General features: G+C 45.6%; 1 protein-coding gene across 2 annotated transcripts in view; it reads left to right on the forward strand.

The window, feature by feature from the left end:
* Window positions 1–21023, forward strand: part of LOC137424934 (protein TASOR) — a 241837-nt gene that overhangs the window by 15912 nt on the left and 204902 nt on the right. The window contains exons 3-4 of one of the 2 annotated variants that reach the window (XM_068112841.2): window positions 13403–13498; window positions 13597–13669. The exons of the other annotated variant lie outside the window; for it this stretch is intronic. Coding sequence (XP_067968942.2) covers window positions 13403–13498; window positions 13597–13669 — 169 coding nt within the window. The remainder of the gene's footprint in view (window positions 1–13402; window positions 13499–13596; window positions 13670–21023) is intronic. 2 annotated transcript variants of the gene reach the window in all.

Raw genomic sequence — 21023 nt, forward strand, 5'->3', positions numbered from 1 at the left:
TGCAATACCCCTCTTCCTCTGGCGAGGGTAACAATTACTGTGCTACTGAAAACATGCAGGTGCATGTAATCCTTCATTATTTTCTATTCTCATTAAATGTCCCGGCATTTTGTAAGAATATAACCATGTACAAATATATTCGAGAAGTATACATTCTCCGATGTACAAATAACACAAGCGATGAATATTGTTGTTCGCTGTGAATGGGGAAAAAAATGGTGTCCAGAAAGTTCTGGTCACGTGGCCCATGTACATGTCATTCGCAACTCTCTTATACAGGGACTCCATATGTAAAGTATTGCTTTCGGCTAATAGTTCGGACCATTTCCCCTTCCCCCTCTCCCACAATTCTGGCTTGTTTTGGTCGAGTCCACATCTATGTTTGATTTATTTTCTTAAAACGCTTAATATTTTATATGCAGTACTTTGGCATGGATTAATTCCATCAATGTTATTAAATTGATTTAATATTTGTTTCAGTTGATTTTGGGGATTGAGGGGAATATGTATATTAGGAGGTCCAGCAGGTCAGCCAGGGCAACGCTGCTGATTGATGACCTGTGTCCCAAACGAATTAAGATGGTACTAGCTCTGCCAGGCGGGCAGTGGCTTAGAAGTGAGGTTCGGCTGGGTAGTTTGAATGTGATATCAATGGGGAGGACGGGGAGGAGGAAGGGGTTTGGGCAGGGTTTGGCGCCATTGGACCTCACCCCTTATAAAGGGAAAAGGAGGATGACAGTTATAGACCTCACCCACCCCTTAACAGTTATAGACCTCACCCACCCCTTAACGGTTATGGACTGGTGTTGGAAAAACAATTTGACATCCAGGCAGAAGAAAAATCTGGAACTTGCACAGTTAGGGTTTTGCTTTCACCATTGCAATACCCATGACACCACTTCGGGCTGCTTCGTTGCAATTCTACAAAGTGTACCCTTCTCACTCGAGAAAGGAAGATAAAGAAAATTTTATCTGGCGTTGACCCTGCTTCGGCAGCGGGCCTAGATGGGATATGTGCCCTTGTTCTCAAATTCTGCTCTGTTGTTAGCTCACCTGGAACGAAGTTCCGGGGAGCTTATGTGATGCCGCTTCGTCAGTGTCAGTACGTAGACACTTGCAACTTCTTCTCCAAAACCGCTGATGGGATTGTGACCAAACTCGGCACAAATTATATTTTGTATCTTGTGACGAAAGTTTGTTCACGGCATTAAAGAGTCAGGGTCTAAAGGGGTCTACTGGGAGTCTAAGTGGATCCAGGTTTGACCCCCCAAAATAGGAATTTGCTTTTTCCTCTGAAACTACACACACTATTGCGATGAAACATGACCACAACCTTCATCACCCGCGATGTACCGAAGGTTGTTCACAGCACTAAGAAGATCGAAGTCTAAGGGAGTTTATGAGGGGGTCAAAGTGGGTCCAGGTTGGACCCCTCTCCCCCCCCCCCCCCAAATAGGTATTTGCTTTATTCTCTGAAACTACGCACACAATTTTGATGAAACCTGACCACAATCTCAATCACCTGTGCTGTACCAAAGTTTGTTCATGGCATTAAAAAATATCGGTCTCTATGGGGTTCCATGGGGGGTTCCCCCCCACCCCCACCCCTTCCCAAATAGGTATTTGCTCTTTTCTCTGAAACTACATACACAATTTCAATGAAACTTGACCACAACCTTCATCACCCGTGATGTACCAATGTTTTTTCAAGGCATTAGTAAAATTGGGGTCTGAGGAGGTATTCTGGGTTAGCATAGCAACCATTAAAATTGGTTTAAAATACCGCGATACGGTTAAAAAATACCTTTAGTCAGTGTAGTATACTGCTTTGTTTTACCAGGTGAGCCCAAGGGGTATTGCCCCTATTTTTCTTGCTTCCCTTCTATCTGCTATGCTCAGTTTAGCTTCTGGGCTGACAGGATGGCTTAGAGGTACGCACACTCACCTCTAAACTGTCTAGCTTGGGTTTGAATCCTGGCCCAGCTATAAACTGTTTCACAGGCAGGGTGATTCATCAATGTGTGTTCCGTTCATCGGATGGATATTAAACGGGCGTCCCGTTTGCCAGCATTAGTTGGTTGACATTAAAGATCCCTTGGTGTCCTTCGCAAAGAGTAGGTGAGCTATCGCCCGCAGCATGGATATATTTCAAATTTCTGCCCGAACCAGAAGAGGGTATTGCATCAGCGGCACAGCAGCACCCTCAGCCAATGATGCTACCCAGCAGCATTGTGCTGTATATTAACGAAGAAGTCTATCCTCCTTTGGCCACCTTCCCTCTGCATGGAAGTCAGCAAACATCGCTATCATCCACAAGTAGTGTGCACATAAACAAACCTTAACAATTATAGGCCAATGAAGTAGAAGAATCTCAGACCACTCCTTTTGCCTCTTCAGATGCATAGGGCTGCCAAGGTAGTTTCCTAGGCTATTGGGCACAATCCTGGATGGTTCGCAACTCCGATGCAGGATACTCAAATGGCTCATTCTTTCCATTAAGCCGCTACTCATTTTGCCGACCTCGGAAGGATGACAGGCTGAGTCAACCCACCTGGTGTTCATTCAGCGACATGACAGGGGCTTGAACTCGGGATCCTGAGATCTCAAGCCAGCCACCATAACCGTTAGGCCGACTTCAGGTTTATGGGCCAATGAGCTTGCTTCTAATTACAAGCAAAGCCATGGCATCTATCTTTGCTTCTGTTGTCAAGATGTTTCTGTTTTTGAACTCATTATCTTTGACCATCAGTTTGGATTCTGTCCTGGTCTATCAACTCTGGTCATGCTTCTACTCCTCTCTCAGCATTGATTGAAGGCACTCAATCCCAAAGAAGTGTGGACTGTTTTGCTGGACAAATCCCAGGCATTCGACTCAGTCTGGCATCTTGATTTGCTTGCTAAATTATCTGCCTGTGGCAAAGAAGGCTGCCCACTTTCCTGAATCTCTGACTTCCTCCGCTCAACCCATTCCCTGTGTTGCCATTATTGGCACCCTCGTGTTCCCCAATGGAGTGTTTTGTGGCCAGTCTTGTTTCTCATCTGCATAAATGACTTCTCCTATGCTCTGGAAAACACTCTCTTTTGCAGACGATTCCACATTCTGTCGTATAGCACCCCATCCCTCTGCTATGCCGATATTAGTTGTAACCTTCTCTGCTGATCTGGAAATGATTACACACTGCTCTGATAAATGAAACATGTCCTTCAATCATGGAAAATCTCAATCTCACCCTATGTTACAGAAGGACATCAAATGAACCCACCCATCTATATCCTTGCTCATCCACTGGATGAAGTTCAGTCTCTTGAACTTCTAGGGCTCACCATCAATCATAACCTTTCCTGAGCTGACCTTTAGTAAGGTTGGCCTCCAAAGAACAGCACCCACAGATGGGGCATCCTTTGTTGATCTAACTCTTTCCTTGGAGAATCAGAGCTACACAGTCTACAAGTGGAAGGCGATTGTGCAGCTCGGGAACAGCACCCACATTTCAGAGAGCTGTCCTCCCTGAGCAATGATGAAACAAAGCGTCAGAGATTAGGAAAGTCCGTGATGAATGAAGCCCATGATGAAGTGAGTGCAAAGATGAGACAAGCCAGCCACGAGGAGCACCAATATGATGAGAGCCAACGATGAGGAGCGCCAATGAACAGAGAGCGATCTTCTTTTCTAAAAGTTTCCACTACTCAGGACGTGCGCCCAGAACCGGCCCTCGTGACTCTGTCCTTTTCCACTGCTTCTTATCAAGCCTCTCCTGGTCTGCCTTCCCTGTCCTCTCACAAGGTGCCTATTCTTCAGACTGGTCCTCTCTGCTTCTTCTTCACACAAGTCTTTCTTGGAGGAATCCTCTGGGCCCACATAAAAATAAGCGTCGCCTCTTCCGGGTTCCACAGCACACTACGCCACCATGGCTTGCACACACCAGTCAGACAGATTGTTCGTCTTTTTTGGAGTGTGCAGCACTTTCCCCATGTGCCGTTTTGTGACCGGAAGTCCTCACATGACCCCCCCCTGCAAACACGATTTTTTACGCATACAGTATTACCCTTACGATCCAGTCTATAAATTGCATATGCTTCCTCCTCAGCGTCACATTTTCCAGAAGAGTAAATGTTTAGAAGAGTAAATGTACGCTACGCGAATCACACGGTCCATACAACTATGTTCTTACTGCCTTCTAACTATGGACCCTCCCCCCATCCATGTAACATTACTTTGAATAGCTGCAGAATGTGTTTGGTTGTTTTTCCAACTTGGAACACTTGTACTTCGCCTAGCACTCAGGACATGTTCCTGGAGAAGACAGAGCAAATCAACAATGCACTAAAACGGGTCATGATACCACTGTTTATAATGATGCATTACTGAAAGAATTAATAACGCATGAGGGCTTCATTGGGGGTATTGGTAGTAGTGCTAATAATAACGATACATATGGTAAATCGTAAATGTATTGTTTTATATAGAATTTTAAAATTATTTATAAGGATTAAAAAAATTATAACATCAGTAAGCTGGCTCCACCTCTTCAAACCCCACAAAGTCATTCACTGCCATACCTTCCGCCAGACACTTCAGACAGGTGCTTGTGACTTCCTCTTCGGACGCGCTGATGTTTTCGAAGGCCTTCATGATGTTGCCGTACTTCCAGAAGTCCCTAATCGACTGCTCATCTTGACCATATGTTGCCTCAATTAGCTGCTTAAATGTGTGGTGGAGTGAACGGATGTCTGCGGGTAGCGTGTGCACTGTGCATACAAATAGTGGTGGCAGGAACGTTTACCTGTCTAGCGCTGCATGCCGCTTGTCTTCCTTTTTATTTTTATTTTTGGTTGTAAAACTTTCTCCAGAGAGCTCTACAACTAATCAGTGTTCTACAGGGAAGTGCTAAGCAATGTATTCCTGTATTGTTTAATGAAAAGACTACAAATAACTTGTTTCCACTTGTAAAATTAATTTAAATGGATTGGTAAATACCATAAATAGGGAATGAGTAGAAATTGCATTATCACCTCAACATAAGCTTCGCTTGAAGGGAGTTTTCCTAAAACTCTTGCAAAAAATGTATTTTATTTTTGAGAAAATGCAGTGCAGATTATTGACTGATGGGATGGCACAGATGTAGTACACTTGCCTTTGGCCTTTTCGAGTCGATGTTTGTTTCTCGACCTGTCTATAAGATGGCAATTTAAGCTGAGTCCTGTTTGCTATCATTAATTGCTGTTGGGCATTGAACATCACAGTGTATTTCAACGAAAGTGGGCAGGGTTAAGCTGGGTTGAAAAACGTGTTGACTTTTTGGGGAAATTTGGTCTGAAAATGTTTAGCCGCATCCAAATTAATTTTTGCTAAATAAAATATAAAGAAGAAAGAAATATACTTTTATCAAAAGGAAAAGAAATACAACAACAACAACATGCATTTTAAGGCCATGTTCCCTGCTAGAGCGGGGGTTAGCCTTGCGGTCCCCATGACAATCTTCTCCATTTTGCCCTATTTTCTGCATCTCTCCTTGTTAACCCCCTTGCCCGCATTTCTTCTTCCACCATCTTTAACCAAGTCTTTCTCGGTCTTCCCCGTCCTCTACTTCCTTCTACATTAACTTCCATCACTCTTCTCAACCAGTCACTTTCATCCTTCCTCAATACATGACCAAACCATCTCAACCTGTTCCTCTTCACAGCATCAATCACAGGCAATATTCCCATCATCTTTCGCAATTCATCATTTGTCTTCCTCTCTCTCAACGATACTCCGCACATCCATCGAACCATTCGCGTTTCCACCCTTTCCAGCCTTCGTTGCTGCTCTACGTTCATTACCCATGTCTCGCTCCCATAAATCATAACACTTCTCACACATGCAGCATACACCTTTCCCTTCAGCTTCAGCGACACTCTCCTCCTCATCAGCACGCCACTCAGTTCCCGAAACTTCTTCCATGCACATCTCACTCGAGCAACCGTTGCCGAGTCTGATCCACCTTCTCCATTCAGCATGTCTCCAAGGTAGCAAAATGTTTTCACACCTTCCAGCTTCACGCCGTCTCCAAGATCCAACTCAACATTTCCTCCATCTGCAGCTCCCTCTGTGCACACCTTACATTTGAATGTAGCTGCCACACTGGTTAATGACCCTCTCAGACCACTACATTTTTGATGAACCCACTCAGCACACATTGTACATTGAATGGAGTTCACTCCGACACCCTTCCGACACACAGCACACGGCCACTTCCCAGTTCTTTCCACCTCACCACATGCTTTACCACTTGCCATCACCTTTGTCTTTCTGATATTCACCTTCAGACCTTTTGTCTCCATACATTCCTTCCACTTGTTCATCTTTTCCTTCAGTCCATCCATACTTTCCGCAATCAACACCAGATCATCTGCATACAACAACTCCCACGGTAAACCCTCCTTTACGGTCTGAGACAGCACCTCCATCACAGCTACAAATAGTAGTGGACTTAGTACCGACCCCTGATGCACTCCCACCTTCACCTCAAACTCACCACTGTTCCCGTCCTTCGTCCTTACAGCTGTGCGTGCTCTTTTGTACATTGCCATCACTACTCTGATCAACCATTCCTCCACTCCTAACTTCCTCAATGCCCATGTCAATACTTTGTGTGGAACCCTATCGAATGCTTTCTCCAGATCAACAAACCCAAAAAACAACTTCTTCCTCTTATCCATGTACTTCTCCTGCAACTGCCTCACAATGAAAAGCGCATCTGTCGTTCCTCTTCCTGGCATAAATCCAAACTGCATTTCGTCGATCTTCACTTTCTTCCTTATCCTCCTCTCCAACACCCTTTCCAATACCTTCATTCCATGCTCCAATAACTTTATCGCTCGGTACGAGCCACACTCCAGAGGGTCACCTTTCCCCTTGTATAGAGGGACGAGGGTACTCAGTTCCCAATCCACTGGAATGCGGCCTTCTTTCACCACCAAATTACAGATCTCTGTCATTCTCTTCACACCCCAACTTCCTGCTGCCTTCAACATATCTCCCACAACTCCCGTCGGCCCTCCTGCTTTTCCACTCTTCATTGCTTTTATCGCTTCCTCAACTTCCTTCTCAGTTATCTTCTCTGCCGGTCCTAAAACTGGGTTACTCTCTATGTTGCCATCCCATTCATTCTCTGTATTCAACAGCATTTCCATATATCTTTTCCATCTTCCTTTAATTCCATCTGGGTCGACAACGATTTGTCCCACTTCATCCTTCAAGCAACTCACCCCCATCACATCACACCTCTCTTTCGCTATCTGCTTTGCAATCCTGAATACTGCTTTCTGACCCTCTTCCGAATCCAAGCGTTCTCCGAACATTTTCCTACATGCCTCCTGCGCCTTTGCTACCTCTTTCTTTGCAGCCTTCCTGGCTGCCTTATAACTTTCATGCTCTGCTGTTTCTGCTCCCGTACCCTTCGCCTTCTGCCACTCTTTGAACTTCTTCCTCTTCTCGTCAATCCTCTTTCCAACCTCAACATCCCACCACCATGTTTCCGAGTGCCTCGGTGGTCCTTTTGTCCATCCACATACCTCACCAACGGCTCCCAACAGACTAGCTTTTATTGACATCCAACCACTTTCAAGCTCAACCACATCACCCTCTACCCTACTCAGCCTCTCTTTTAATGCCTCCCTTACGGTCACCTCTTTCAACCTCCACACCTTCATTCTCGGTTGGTACTTCACCCGCCGAGCTCTCCTCGCACCTTTCACCCTTATGTTGCAGACAACCAAGTGGTGCTGTGAAACAGCCTCCTCCCCCGGGATCACCTTTGTGTCCCGGAGGTGCCCCCTATCTCGCCGACGCACCATCAGGTAGTCAACAGTTGTCGTCGACCCACCTGACATGTATGTAACACGAACAAGCTTATTATCCTCTTTCTTGAACTGAGTATTACAAATCCACAAATCAGCTCCATCAGCAAACTCCAAAATCCTTTCACCTTCTCCATTTCTCACACCATATCCGTAACCCCCATGAACTCCCTCAAAACCGTCCATACTCCTTACCACATGTCCATTTAGGTCTCCTCCTACCACAACAACTTCCTCATCTTTCACGTTTTCCATCAGCTTCTCTATCGCACACCAGAACTTTTCCTTCTCTTCATCGCTCCGACCAACCTGCGGAGCATATCCCGAGATGACGTTCACCAAGAGCTTTCCAATCATCATTTTCACCATCATCAACCTATCACTCACTCTAGTCACACTCACCACACTTTCTACAAACTCCTCAGAAAACAGGACACCAACACCATTCAAACCCTCCGGGCACCCTTGCCACACGAACTTGTATTTCTGTCCCTGCCTACCCTTCACCATTCTTACACCACTTCCCTTCCATCTCGTCTCTTGCACACAACATATGTCCACTCTTCTTCTGATCAATACTTTCACCACTTCTCCTGATCTCCCTGTCATTGTCCCTACATTCCATGTCCCAAACCTCAGAAACCGATCTTCACTTCGAGCTGTACCCTGCCCATATGTAGTTGTAATTGTCATGGTTCTCTTTTTGAGGCAATGTTTTTTATGGCCGGATGCCCTTCCTGACGCCAACCCTCTTAGTCGCCTCTTACGACACGCAGGGATGCGGTGTACCTATTCTAAACCAGGGTACACACCGGCAAATGTAATGTAAATATGGCAAATGGCAAATGTAAATATGACAGAATAATTAAATGACCATATAAATCCAAAAAGAAATATCCATCCCCAAAATCCACTTCAATTTTTTGGGTTTTTGCACTGTGCATACAAAGTTGAGGCGTGCCGAAGAGCTAGAACACTTTACAAATCGGTATGTACAGTGCATTCAGAAAGTATTCAGACCCCTTCACTTTTTTCACATTTTGTTATGTTGCAGCCTTATGCTGAAATCGTTTAAATTCATTTTTTCCCTCATCAATCTACACTCAATATCCCATAATTACAAAGAGAAAACAGGATTTTAGAAAGTTTTACAAAATAATTAAAAAGAAAAAACTGAAATATCACATTGACATAAGTATTCATACCCTTTGCTATGAGCCTATGACACTTGAAATTTAGCTCAGGTGCCTCCCATTTCTCTTGATCATCTTTGAGATGTTTCTACACCTTGATTGGAGTCCACCTGTGGTTAATTCAATTGATTGGACATGATTTGGAAAGGCACACACCTGTCTATATAAGGTCTCACAGCTGACGATTCATATCAGGGCAAAAACCAAGCCATGAGGTCGAAGGAACTGCCTGTAGAGCTCAGAGACAGGATTGTGTTGTGGCACAGATTTGCGGAAGCCTACAAATAAAAATTCTGCTGCATTGAAGGTTCCCAAGAGTATGGTGGCCTCCATAATTCTTAAATGGAAGAAGTTTGGAACAACCAGGACTCTTCCTAGAGCTGGCCCCCTGGCCAAACAGCAATCGGTGGAGAAGGGCCTTGGTAAGAGAGGTGACCAGGAACCTGATGGTCACTCTGGCTGAGCTCCAGAGATCCTGTGTGGAGATGGGAGAAACTTCCAGAAGGACAATCATCACTGCAACACTCCACCGATCTGGGCTTTATGGCAGAGTGGCCAGACGGAAGCCAAACAGTTCAATCTTGGTTTCATCAGACCACAGAATCTTATTTCTCACAGTCTGAGAGTCCTTTAGGTGCTTTTTTGCAAACTCCAAGCGGGCTTTCATGTGTCTTTCACTGAGGAGAGGCTTCCGTCTGGCCACTCTGCCATAAAGCCCAGATCGGTGGAGTAAATCCTGTCTCTGAGCTCTGCTGGCAGTTCCTTCGACGTCATGGCCCTGGTTTTTGCTCTGATATGCATTGTCAGGTGTGAGACCTTATATAGACAGGTGTGTGCCTTTCCAAATCATGTCCAATCAATTGAATTTACCACAGGTGGACTCAATTGAAGGTGTAGAAACATCTCAAAGATGATCAAGAGAAATGGGAGGCACCTGAGCTAAGTTTCAAATGTCATAGCAAAGGGTATGAATACTTATGTCAATGTGATATTTCAGATTTTTCTTTTTAATAAATTTGCAAAACTTTCTAAAATCCTGTTTTCTCTTTGTCATTATGGGGTATTGAGTGTAGATTGATGAGGGAATAAATGAATTTAAACGATTTCAGCATAAGGGTGCAACATAACAAAATGTGAAAAAAGTGAAGGGGTCTGAATACTTTCTGAATGCACTGTAACAGAACGAAAGATACAGTAGAGAGAGGGGTGGGGGACCAACAGCAGAATTGAAGGACAAAATATAGGGAGACTTGGATAAATAAGGGATTTGTGGAGGATGCATGAGTGGACAAGATGGATACAGAAGCAAACTCTCAGGAAAGAAAATTTGAAATTTGGAAGGAATCTTGTGGGTGGTGGGTCAACAGGGGGTAGAAAAGATCATAGGTTTTGGATGCGGGTTGATCTATGATGGTGGTGAATAGCAGTGTCTTGAAGACCTGAATGGAAGAATGATATTGAAGAGAATGTAGAAGTTGATGCCACAGGTGAGTAAAAAGAGGACGAATGAGTGGAGTTGAGCAGTGATATTGGATTTTGGAGTTGCACCAGAATGGGGTTGATGGTGGACCGTGTGTGCCCCTCACAGAGCAGAGGGTATGAGACCTGAAAGGAGGCGGTCGAAGACAGAGAGACTGCCGACATGTCTGCGATGGGAATGTGATAGGCCCATAGACTCGGCGACATCACGGGAGATTCCAATGATCTTGATGGCCTTGGTTTCCATGGAGTCAGGCTGCAGGTGCTCCATCCCAGAGGGGAGAGCAGTATTCTATCAAGCTGCAGGTGAAGGCCTTTTTGGGGGATCGGAGTTCAGGTGTGCCAAGGAAAGACTTTGTACTGCGGAGGATGCCCAGTAGGTGACTGGCTTTGGATCTAACTTTGAAATATGGTTTGCTCAAGAAAGATCATGGCTGATAGTGAGATCCAGCAGATTGAGTGACTGAACTTTCTCCAGTGGATTGTTAAGAAAGTAGATGGGGTGAGGGGGTGGGTGGTGGGGAGTTGCCATGTTGTCCTTTGAGAGACTGAGGCAGTCAGTCTGAGAGTGAGTTTTTAAATCCTTTTGTTTCCTTTTGCTCAACATATTTAGGTCATCTCATCTCGATTGTCAAAGAGATGAACTTGTAAAATCGGTTGTGATGTCCGGATGTCTGTCCGTCCATTAACCTTTTGTTATTTTTGCTGCTCCCCTCTTTTCACCTAGCTGATTGTTCTGAAATTTCACACATGAATACAAGACAGGAGTCCGCACGATTGCTCGGGCCTTTTTCTCTATTTCGGACCATGGTTGCTCGCAGGTCGCGTGGAGGGGGTAGGGGGGGGGTGGGAGTTGCCCCCTGACACTCCGGATTCCTACTCGTCCCTTATTTCCCAACCAATTGCTCTGAAACTCGATTCAGCCCTTCCTGGTCTGAACTACAACCTCAAGAGATGACAGTCTGCTTACTCGGGGCTATTTGTTGGGGTTATTTTGGAGTATTTCTCCGAAATAACCTCAGAGTGGGTCCCGGTGTCCCTCCGTCTGTATGTACTTTCGTCCATTAACGTTTGACTAAAACGTCATTTTCTCACAAACTACCCGACCGATTGTGGACGAAATTTGGAACAATGCATCAGGACAGTACTCATGTACTCATTGGGTTGTGCCACTCATCTGGATGCTCCCCCCATAAGGGGTTTTGCCCCATATATTGGTATTTTATTCAGAAACCACCTGAAAGATAGACCAAACTCACCACGAGACATCGGGACCATGCCCTAATCTTAAGTTGTGTTCCTCATGGTTATATTTCCCCCGGAAAATGGGGCCATGGGGCCCATCTTCCAAACATCTTCTCCACAACTACCTGAGCGATACGGGACCAAATTTGGTACAATGCATCAGGACAGTAATGTCTCATGAGATTGTGCTCCCCATCTGGATCCACCCATTTAATGAGAGTAAAAGGGTGGTTTTGCCTTAAATATTGGTATTTCATTCAAAAATCTTCACAGAAACCGACGACCAGATCCAGACCAAACAACCCATGCGGTAATGTGATCATGCCCTAACCTTAAATTGTGCTCCCCATGGCCCCATCTCCCTTGGAAAGGGGGCCACGAGCTCCCTCCACGAATCCCTCATATTCACTAAAACACATTTTCCTCACAAACTACATGACTGATGTGGACCAAATTTGATACGATACATCAGAACAGTAGGGTCTCATGGGGTTGTGCTCCCCATCCGGATGCGCCCCTTATAAGAGGCTGAAAAGGGGGGATGACTTCAAATTCAGATAATTTATTTTAAAATCTTCTCAAATTTGGGGGGAAATCCCCCACGGAGCTATTTATTCTATTTGGTTTCGGTCAATGGTTTCGATCCACCATTTACAGTAACCTGTGTGATGCCTTTTCACCATACTCGTGGCGAAGCCACTTGTACGTCTCTAGTCATATTTTTCCGCTCGCTATCTTGTACTCTCATTTAATTTCTGTTCATATGAAGGCCTATTTGCTTATGAAGGCCTACTTGAAAATCTGTATCTGCAGATTACAGAGAAGACAGCCTATACACTGTGCAACTTGGCCATGATAGTTCCTTTCACACAAGTAAATAGATGTGTGCCCTGTGCAAAAGCTTTATTTACTACTTTAAAATATATATCATTTAAGCTTTGCTCACTCTTGTTTGTGGGTATCACGTCTTCAGTGCATCCAGTTTTAAATGTATGCCATGCCACTAGAGATACAAACAAAACCCTCTTGTGATCCTTCTGAAAATTTCGAACCTTTTGCTTCATCCTCATCCTGCTGGGAGAAACTTCAGACTTTCATCAAGTGATGAATTTATTCCACAAGCTCGCATTATTCACTTGTCGGTTTGGCAATGGAGATTCCAGTACCTTGCCTTGTGGAAATGCTTTTGGACAAGAAGCAGAATTGAGGAGTCTGGATGAGCTCCGACTCTTTAAGAATGCTTTGGGTGGAAAATGGTCATTGTGCTGTTTATAGGCCTGACTGTAAGGATGCCAGCAAAGTAGATTCTGTGAGCCGTCCTTACTACAATGTGCCATCTGCTACCTCTACCGTTTTGAAAATGACTCAACATTTTTTCTAAATGGAGCATTATGTATAATCCGTAATGCTACATATTATCATAATAATCGGATGGCTTTACGATTCCGTGTGGTGCGATCCATCGCCTGAAATTTTGATCATAGGAAAGAAGCTGAGTATGGAACCATCTGGATAGTCTTGCTGTTGTCTGACATCTAAGACATTGGAGCAAATGTTGCTACAACCTTTGCACAACATTTAAAGTGCAACTCAGCTTTTTGTCTTCATGGCTTGCTGAGAATATGCTCCTTATGTCTTTGCAGTTCACAGAGTGGCGCAAGACAATGAGAGGAAATGGCCGGACTGAAAAGGAGCTTTCCGAATGTTATGGATTTGTTATTGCCGAATCAGAAAAGCGGGTATGGAAAGTTTACATTTCTGTCTATCATCTACTCTGTGAAGTTCTTGTCAAGAAAGTGAATGCAAATTGATCTCACCAATTTTCTTGTCTTTTCAGGCCAAGGATATCTGTCGAAGTGGTGTGAATGTTGGAAATATGAAGATTGGAACTTTAGGAAGTCATCAAATGGGTATGTTTGTCATCTTGTGGAACATTTTTTTTTTCATTTCGAGGGGATGTGATGCCTGCTCTACTGATGCAGATGTGACTTCTGACCTTTTCCATATCAAACTGTCTTTACCAAGTCATAATTGAGTGCATTGTAGATTTTGTTGAATGAACTTAAGATATCTTGATCTGCACAAGTTGTGTTACATTTCAGAAACTAGAACAACACTCTTCGACGTCACGACGTCGACCGACATGCCTCCGCTCACGCTATTACATCATTATAATACTTGTACCAAGTTCGATTTAAATCCATTCAGCTGTTCTCCAATTATCCCATTTCTACCTGATGTAACCTCTGACCTTTTTGGCCTTTGACCTCAGGACCCCAAAATCTAATCAGTTAATCTTTACATCATTATACATATCTGATCTGTACCAAGTTTGAATTAGATCCCTCTAGCCTTTCTCAAGTTATGTCGAAGTGGTGTGACCTATTAGACTTTGACCTCTTGACCCCAAAATCTAATCGGTTAATATTTACGTCATTGTACATACCTGCACCAAGTTTGACTAAGATCCCTTCACCCGTTCTCAAGTTGTCGCGGAAACGAAAACCTATCACGGACGGACGTACAACCTGAAAACAATGCCTCTGTCGACTTCGTCAGTGGAGGCATAAAAAGTGAGGTTATTTATTCATCTATGTCTTTATTAGTCCCCTACTGGTGTACACCGGAGGGGACTATAGGTTTGCACGCCGTCCAAACCCACCTGTGGTTAATTCACAGGGTCTGAAGGGTCTGAAGTTTGTTGTGTGTGTGTTGTTGGCTGGTCTGTCAGTCCGTCATGCAAAGAACAGTTTGCCGGACTTTTTTTCTAAACTCTTAATGCTAATGATTTCAAACTTGGTACATGGTTTCCTCATGATAAGTTACAGATCAAATTCGAACTTCACGACGTTTTGATCAATTTTGACAAAGTTATGGCACTTTGAACTTTGGGAATTCTGATAATTCTGATGATCCTTAACTCAGCGCCATTTTAAGTTTTAATTTCCTTTAAAAAAGATTTTCTCTGCAATAATAGGACCGATTGAGATCAAATTTTCACCGTAGGGGGGGACTCGGTCTGTAGAATATTTTAATGGTAATTATGACGTCACAGGTCATGTGGTTCGGCCGCCGTATTGTTTTTCGTGAAAACACCGAAAACCCCTTTTTCTCTGCAAAGGCTGAACTGATCGAGGCCAAACTTTGCAGGCAGAGTCGCATACCCATGATGAACAAAAAAGTCAACGGGCATGACGTCATGCGTCACATGGTTTCAGAATTATGACGTTTTTAAGCATGAACCTTTAAAACCGAGCTCCTCCCTCATTTTTGATCCAATCGAGGGGAAACTTCACAGATCTGTTCAACATGTCAGTCTACTAAAATGTCCTTTTGGAATTTGCGATAAGGCACCTGGTTTGGTAGATATCGTTAATTAAACGAAAATATTTAAAAAAATGGATATCTCTTGAATCGCTCGTACCTCAGACCGTGAGTTGGTAATTATATAATTCACACAGTGCAATACGTGCAGGCCGCTCCACGGAACGACCTTGCGGGCTTATCAACGAGGCGAGGCGTGACACACGTGTCTCAGCATACCTCAGTTTGAAAACCAGCATCAACCATGCATAAATTTGCATATTCGATCATTTTTGACAAAGTTATGGCACTTTGAACTTTGGTAGGGGACATGTATTGCAGCGCAATACTCAGAATGCTTGTTCCTTTATACATTTGTTATTCAACTAGAAGGGCACTCAGGAGAGTGCATATCTCTGCCAGGCTGAATAGTTTACATTTTGTACCCCACTGATAGGCCGGATCTGGATTTGCTGACCTGAACCAAAATCTAATTGGCTTGTTATTGTCATCTCACCAGCTCGTCCACCAAGTTTTGGCATAATCCGTCCACAACCTTTTGAGATATTGGGCTATATTATGTTTTTGGCCCCATTTCTCAATGGTGAATAATCCATATTATAAAACAGGAGTGTCTGTCTGTCCGTCCGTCCCAAAACTACTCCCTCAGTTTTGGGGCTAGCCCCGCCAAACCTTCTGTGGAACGTTTTGGGGTTCCAGCGGTTGTTGGAAGGTAGGTTTGAGGTTTCATAAATTCCTCAATAAAATTATGATTTTGAAATTGGTTTGATACGGACCTGCTCCCGAATCCGGAAGTGAACAGATGACGACAATGGGCTGGTTTGATAATACCTCAATACAATCGTGATTTAACATAGTATTTTGTTATAGTGTTGATGTATGATTGGAATGATGCTGTTTGGAATGAAAATAGAGATATTGAGTTTAAATATGAATGAGGAAATGACGTGAGGGTTTCTGCTTTCTAACCGTGGCATTCGTGGATTCGCCATATGCAGATTCGCCATTTGACTGGGTATAGAACCATTCAGACGGGGTCCTATTTTTATAATTTTTTTGTCCAAGTCCTTCACTAACCTGCTGTCAATGCCTGATGGTCGACTGAAGGTGGCACATAAATGTGGAATTTATTGGAGCTTGGATTTATTGGATCTTGGATTGGATTGGATTGGATTGGAATTTATTGGAGTTCGAGGCTTGCTTCAAGCTCTCCACGGCATCGAAGTTTGAGTGTTTTCCCATTCGTGTCTTTGTCGGGTTTCCGCTGGTTGTTTTGTTGTGTGTGTGTTGTTGTGTGTTTGTGTTTAGTTTTGGTTTTGTGGTTGTTGCGGATTTGTGTGTGATTGGTCGTTTTTTATTCGCGCGTCGTGCGCGGCCTGGTCTTTCCGGGCTCCCTTCCCCCCGTCGGTGTTTTGTGAGTGCAAGTTCTTTCCTTCATAGTATTTGCTTGTTTCTTTGATTTTCTTTCCTCCCCCCTGCCTCTCGCAGGCATCTTACCCTTTGTCCGGCGTTTTTAAAAACAGGACAAACGGATAGACAAAGAATTCTATATTGATTCTTTCTCTCCTCCCGGACACGTGCTTGTTCGCTCTCCTCCTCGTCTCGACTTGTGCTGTGCCCCGCCCCCTGTATCTCGTTTTTCTTCCGCCTCTGCTTCTTCTTTCTCAAATCCACGTTCTCGCTTGGAGACTTTTCCCAGATTGTTTTTCATGGTTTTCATGGTTCTGTTTGGATATTGTTGGAATATGGTTAAACCGCAGCCGTGATGCTGACGCCGTCCTCCCCCCCCCCCCCCCCCCAGAATTTCCATGTTTTAAACGTTTCCCAGTGTGTACCCTGGTCAGAATAGGTACACCGTATCCCTGCGTGTCGTAAAAGACGACTAAGAGGGTTGGCGTCAGGAAGGGCATCCGGCCATAAAAACATTGCCTCAAAAAGAGAACCATGACAATTACAACTACATATGGGCAGGGTGCAGCCCGAAGTGGAGATCGGTTTCTGAGGTTTGGGACATGGAATGTAGGGACAATGACAGGGAGATCAGGAGAAGTGGTGGAAGTATTGGTCAGAAGAAGAGTGGACATATGTTGTGTGCAGGAGACGAGATGGAAGGGAAGTGGTGTGAGAATGGTGAAGGGTAGGCAAGGACAGAAATACAAGTTTGTGTGGCAAGGGTGCCCGGAGGGCGTGAATGGTGTTGGTGTCCTGTTTTCTGAGGAGTTTGTAGACAGTGTGGTGAGTGTGACTAGAGTGAGTGATAGGTTGATGATGGTGAAAATGATGATTGGAAAGCTCTTGGTGAACGTCATCTCGGGATATGTTCCGCAGGTTGGTCGGAGCGATGAAGAGAAGGAAAAGTTCTGGTGTGCGATAGAGAAGCTGATGGAAAACGTGAAAGATGATGAAGTTGTTGTGGTGGGAGGAGACCTGAATGGACATGTGGGAAGGAGTATGGATGGTTTTGAGGGAGTTCATGGGGGTTACGGATATGGTGTGAGAAATGGAGAAGGTGAAAGGATTTTGGAGTTTGCTGATGGAGCTGAATTGTTGATTTGTAATACTCAGTTCCAGAAAGAGGATAATAAGCTTGTTACATACACGTCAGGTGGGTTGACGACAACCGTTGACGACCTGATGGTGCGTAGGCGAGATAGGGGGCACCTCCGGGACACAAAGTTGATCCCGGGGGAGGAGGCTGTTTCACAGCACCACTTGGTTGTCTGCGACATAAGGGTGAAAGGTGCGAGGAGAGCTCGGCGGGTGAAGTACCAACCGAGAATGAAGGTGTGGAGGTTGAAAGAGGTGACAGTAAGGTTTGGCTTCCGGTCCGGTATGAAGAGGACGCAGGCGTCACATGCTCGCCGCTTCTTCAACCGGGCCACTGTCAGTTGCTTTCTTTTTTGGTGGTCGTGCGGATTTTTTTGGCCATTGAGTCTGCCCTCTGCATAGCCCCGGCTCTGCTCCCTGCTTCGCCTGCCCGGCTCCTTCGCCTGCTCGCTGTTTCCTCGGGCGCGCTCTCGTGGGTTGTGACCATCGCAGCGGTTTGGTGGCGGCTTCCCGCCGTGATCTCGGTTTGTAGTGGCGGCGGTCGATTTCCGCTGCATTTGCCGCTTTGCCGTGATCAACCTTGGCCTCGTGATCGTCTCTTTGCTCCTGCCTGCCCTCTGCTTGGTCCCGGCTCTGCTCCTGGCTTCACCTACCTGGCTCCTTCGTTTCCTCAGGCCCGCTCTCGTGGGTTGGGACCATTGTTTCACCTCCTCAACCTTGGCCTCGTCTCGTCTCTCTGCTCCTGCCTGGCATGGCTCTGCGGTACTCCGCCGCAAGGCTCCTTCTGCTCAATACCCGCTCCACCCCATCATGCATCTCTGCCATCAAATCAAATGGACTCCTCCGACGACCCAGGTACATTCACTGTGGCTCCGGTCGTAAGTTTGTTTATTTGCAATCAGGTCACTCCATCCCCGTCCTCTGGTCGGCTCAGCGCACTCTCACTCTTCGTCCCAGCGCACCTGGTCACAGCAACGCACACGATCGCACCTCCTGCCTACGAACCCTGGCTAAATCACCTGAATTCATCCCTGCTGTTCAAAACAACATCAAGCTCACCCTGTTCAACACCCGGTCCCTCAACAACAAATGCCTCATCCTGAACGAATACATCCTGGATAACAAACTGGACTTTCTCTGTCTCACCGAAACCTGGCAACATCCTCTGGACTACTACACACTCAACCTCACCACACCCAATGGATATTCCTACGTCAATAAACCACGCTCGGAGGGCCGAGGTGGTGGAATTGCCGTTATCCACCGTCAAGACATCAAGACCAACCTCATCTCCATCTCGTCTGCTCCATCATTTGAACACCTGACTTTTAAACTCTCTGGTCGCACGCAGTCAGTCATGGCTGTCGTCTACCGCCCTCCCAAACCACACCCATCATTCCTGTCTGACTTCTCCTACTTTCTGACCCAGCTATGTTCCCTCTCCCCCTCAATCCTCCTCCTTGGTGATTTCAATATCCACATGGACTCCACTGACTCCACAATAACCACTGACTTCACTGATTTACTCACCTGCTTTAACCTCACTCAACATGTCGACTTTCCTACCCATATCCGTGGTCACATTTTGGACCTTGTCTGCTCCACTGGATTAAATTTGCACCATCTCTCTGGCTCCGACCTCACCCTCTCTGACCACTTAGCCATCACTCTGGCCATCAACATCCCCGCCCCAACACCAAGGCATTATCGCACTTTCAACTTCCGTAAGCTAAACGCTCTTTCACCTACCTCATTCTCCTCCACCCTCTCTGAAAAAATGTCCACTTCTCCCTTCATTGACCTCCACACCCCTTCCGACCTCACTGACTACTACAACCACACTCTCTCCTCCTGCCTTGACCAGCTTGCGCCTGTAAAAACCAAAACAGTTTCTTTCACCCATTCTGCTCCCTGGTTTACCCCTGAACTCCGCCTGATGAAAACTCGTGCTCGCCAACTTGAAAGACTCCGCAATAAAACGGGTCTCACAGTTCACTCCCAAGCCTACAAGGACCACCTACAACACTACAAAGATGCCCTCTCCCGCGCCCGCTCCGCCTACTACTCTCAAATTATCCACTCTGGCTCCGGAAACCCAAAAGCACTCTTCTGAAAAATAAACGAACTCCTCCGCCCCCTGAACACCACCACCCAGTCATTCACAGTAGACAACTGCATCTCCTTCCTCTCTTTCTTCCAACGCAAAATTGACAACATCTACAACAGCTTGACCATCGCCGCACCCGCTCCTCCTCCAACCACCTGCCCCCCCTTGTCCTGCCATCCCCGTCTCGGTTCTCCCCAATCTCCCCTACCGACCTTTCTGAACTCCTCATAGGAATGAAAACTGCCACCTGCACTCTTGACCCCATCCCCTCCAGCTTTATCAAGGCCTCCCTCCCTGCTCTCTCTCCACTTATCATTGCAACAATAAACTCCTCCCTGTCTATAGGCATCGTCCCACCTTCCCTCAAAATTGCTGCTGTTACCCCCATTCTAAAAAAACCTGGTCTAAACCCTGACACCCTAAACAACTTCAGACCCATCTCCAACCTACCCTTTCTGTCAAAAGTTTTGGAACGCGCTGTAGGCACTCAACTCAAACATCATCTCTCTGCCAATAACCTGTATGAAACATTCCAATCCGGATTCCGCTCCAACCACAGTACTGAAACTGCTCTCCTCAAAATCACCAACGACCTTCTCCTCTCCTCTGACGCTGGCAACCTCAACATTCTCGTCCTCCTCGACCTCAGCGCTGCCTTTGACACCATCGATCACACCATCCTCCTCACCCGACTTGAATCCACCTTTAACGTTACCGGCACTGCCCTCTCTTGGATTAAATCATACCTCTCTGACAGACGCCAGTTCATCTCCATCAATAACTGCAAATCCCCCACTGCTCCCCTCCCCCAAGGTGTCCCCCAAGGTTCAGTTCTTGGCCCCCTCCTCTTCATCCTCTACCTGTCCCCCCTCGGTCACTTAATCCGCCGTCATGGTGTCCAATTCCACTGCTTCGCCGATGACATCCAGCTTTTCATCTCCACCAAGTCCGTCTCCACCGACACCCACTCTATCCTGACAAACTGCATCACTGAAATAAAATCCTGGCTTCAAATCAACTTCCTCAAGCTTAACTGTGATAAATCTGAAATAATCATCATTGGCCCAAAAACGCTCACAAAATCCACCCATAACTTTGCCCTCAACATCGACGGTATCCCAGTATCCACCTCCCCTCACATCCGGAATCTTGGCGTCATCTTTGACCGAACCCTTTCCTTCGACAAATACACTAAACAGATCACAAAGTCAGCCTTCTTTCACCTGAAAAACATTGCCCGTCTCCGCTCATCCCTCTCCTCCACGGCTGCAGAAACCCTCATCCAC

This window comes from Myxine glutinosa, chromosome 4, assembly GCF_964187855.1.
Source record: "Myxine glutinosa chromosome 4, kmMyxGlut1.1, whole genome shotgun sequence".
In the NCBI taxonomy this organism is placed as follows: Eukaryota; Metazoa; Chordata; class Myxini; order Myxiniformes; family Myxinidae; genus Myxine; species Myxine glutinosa.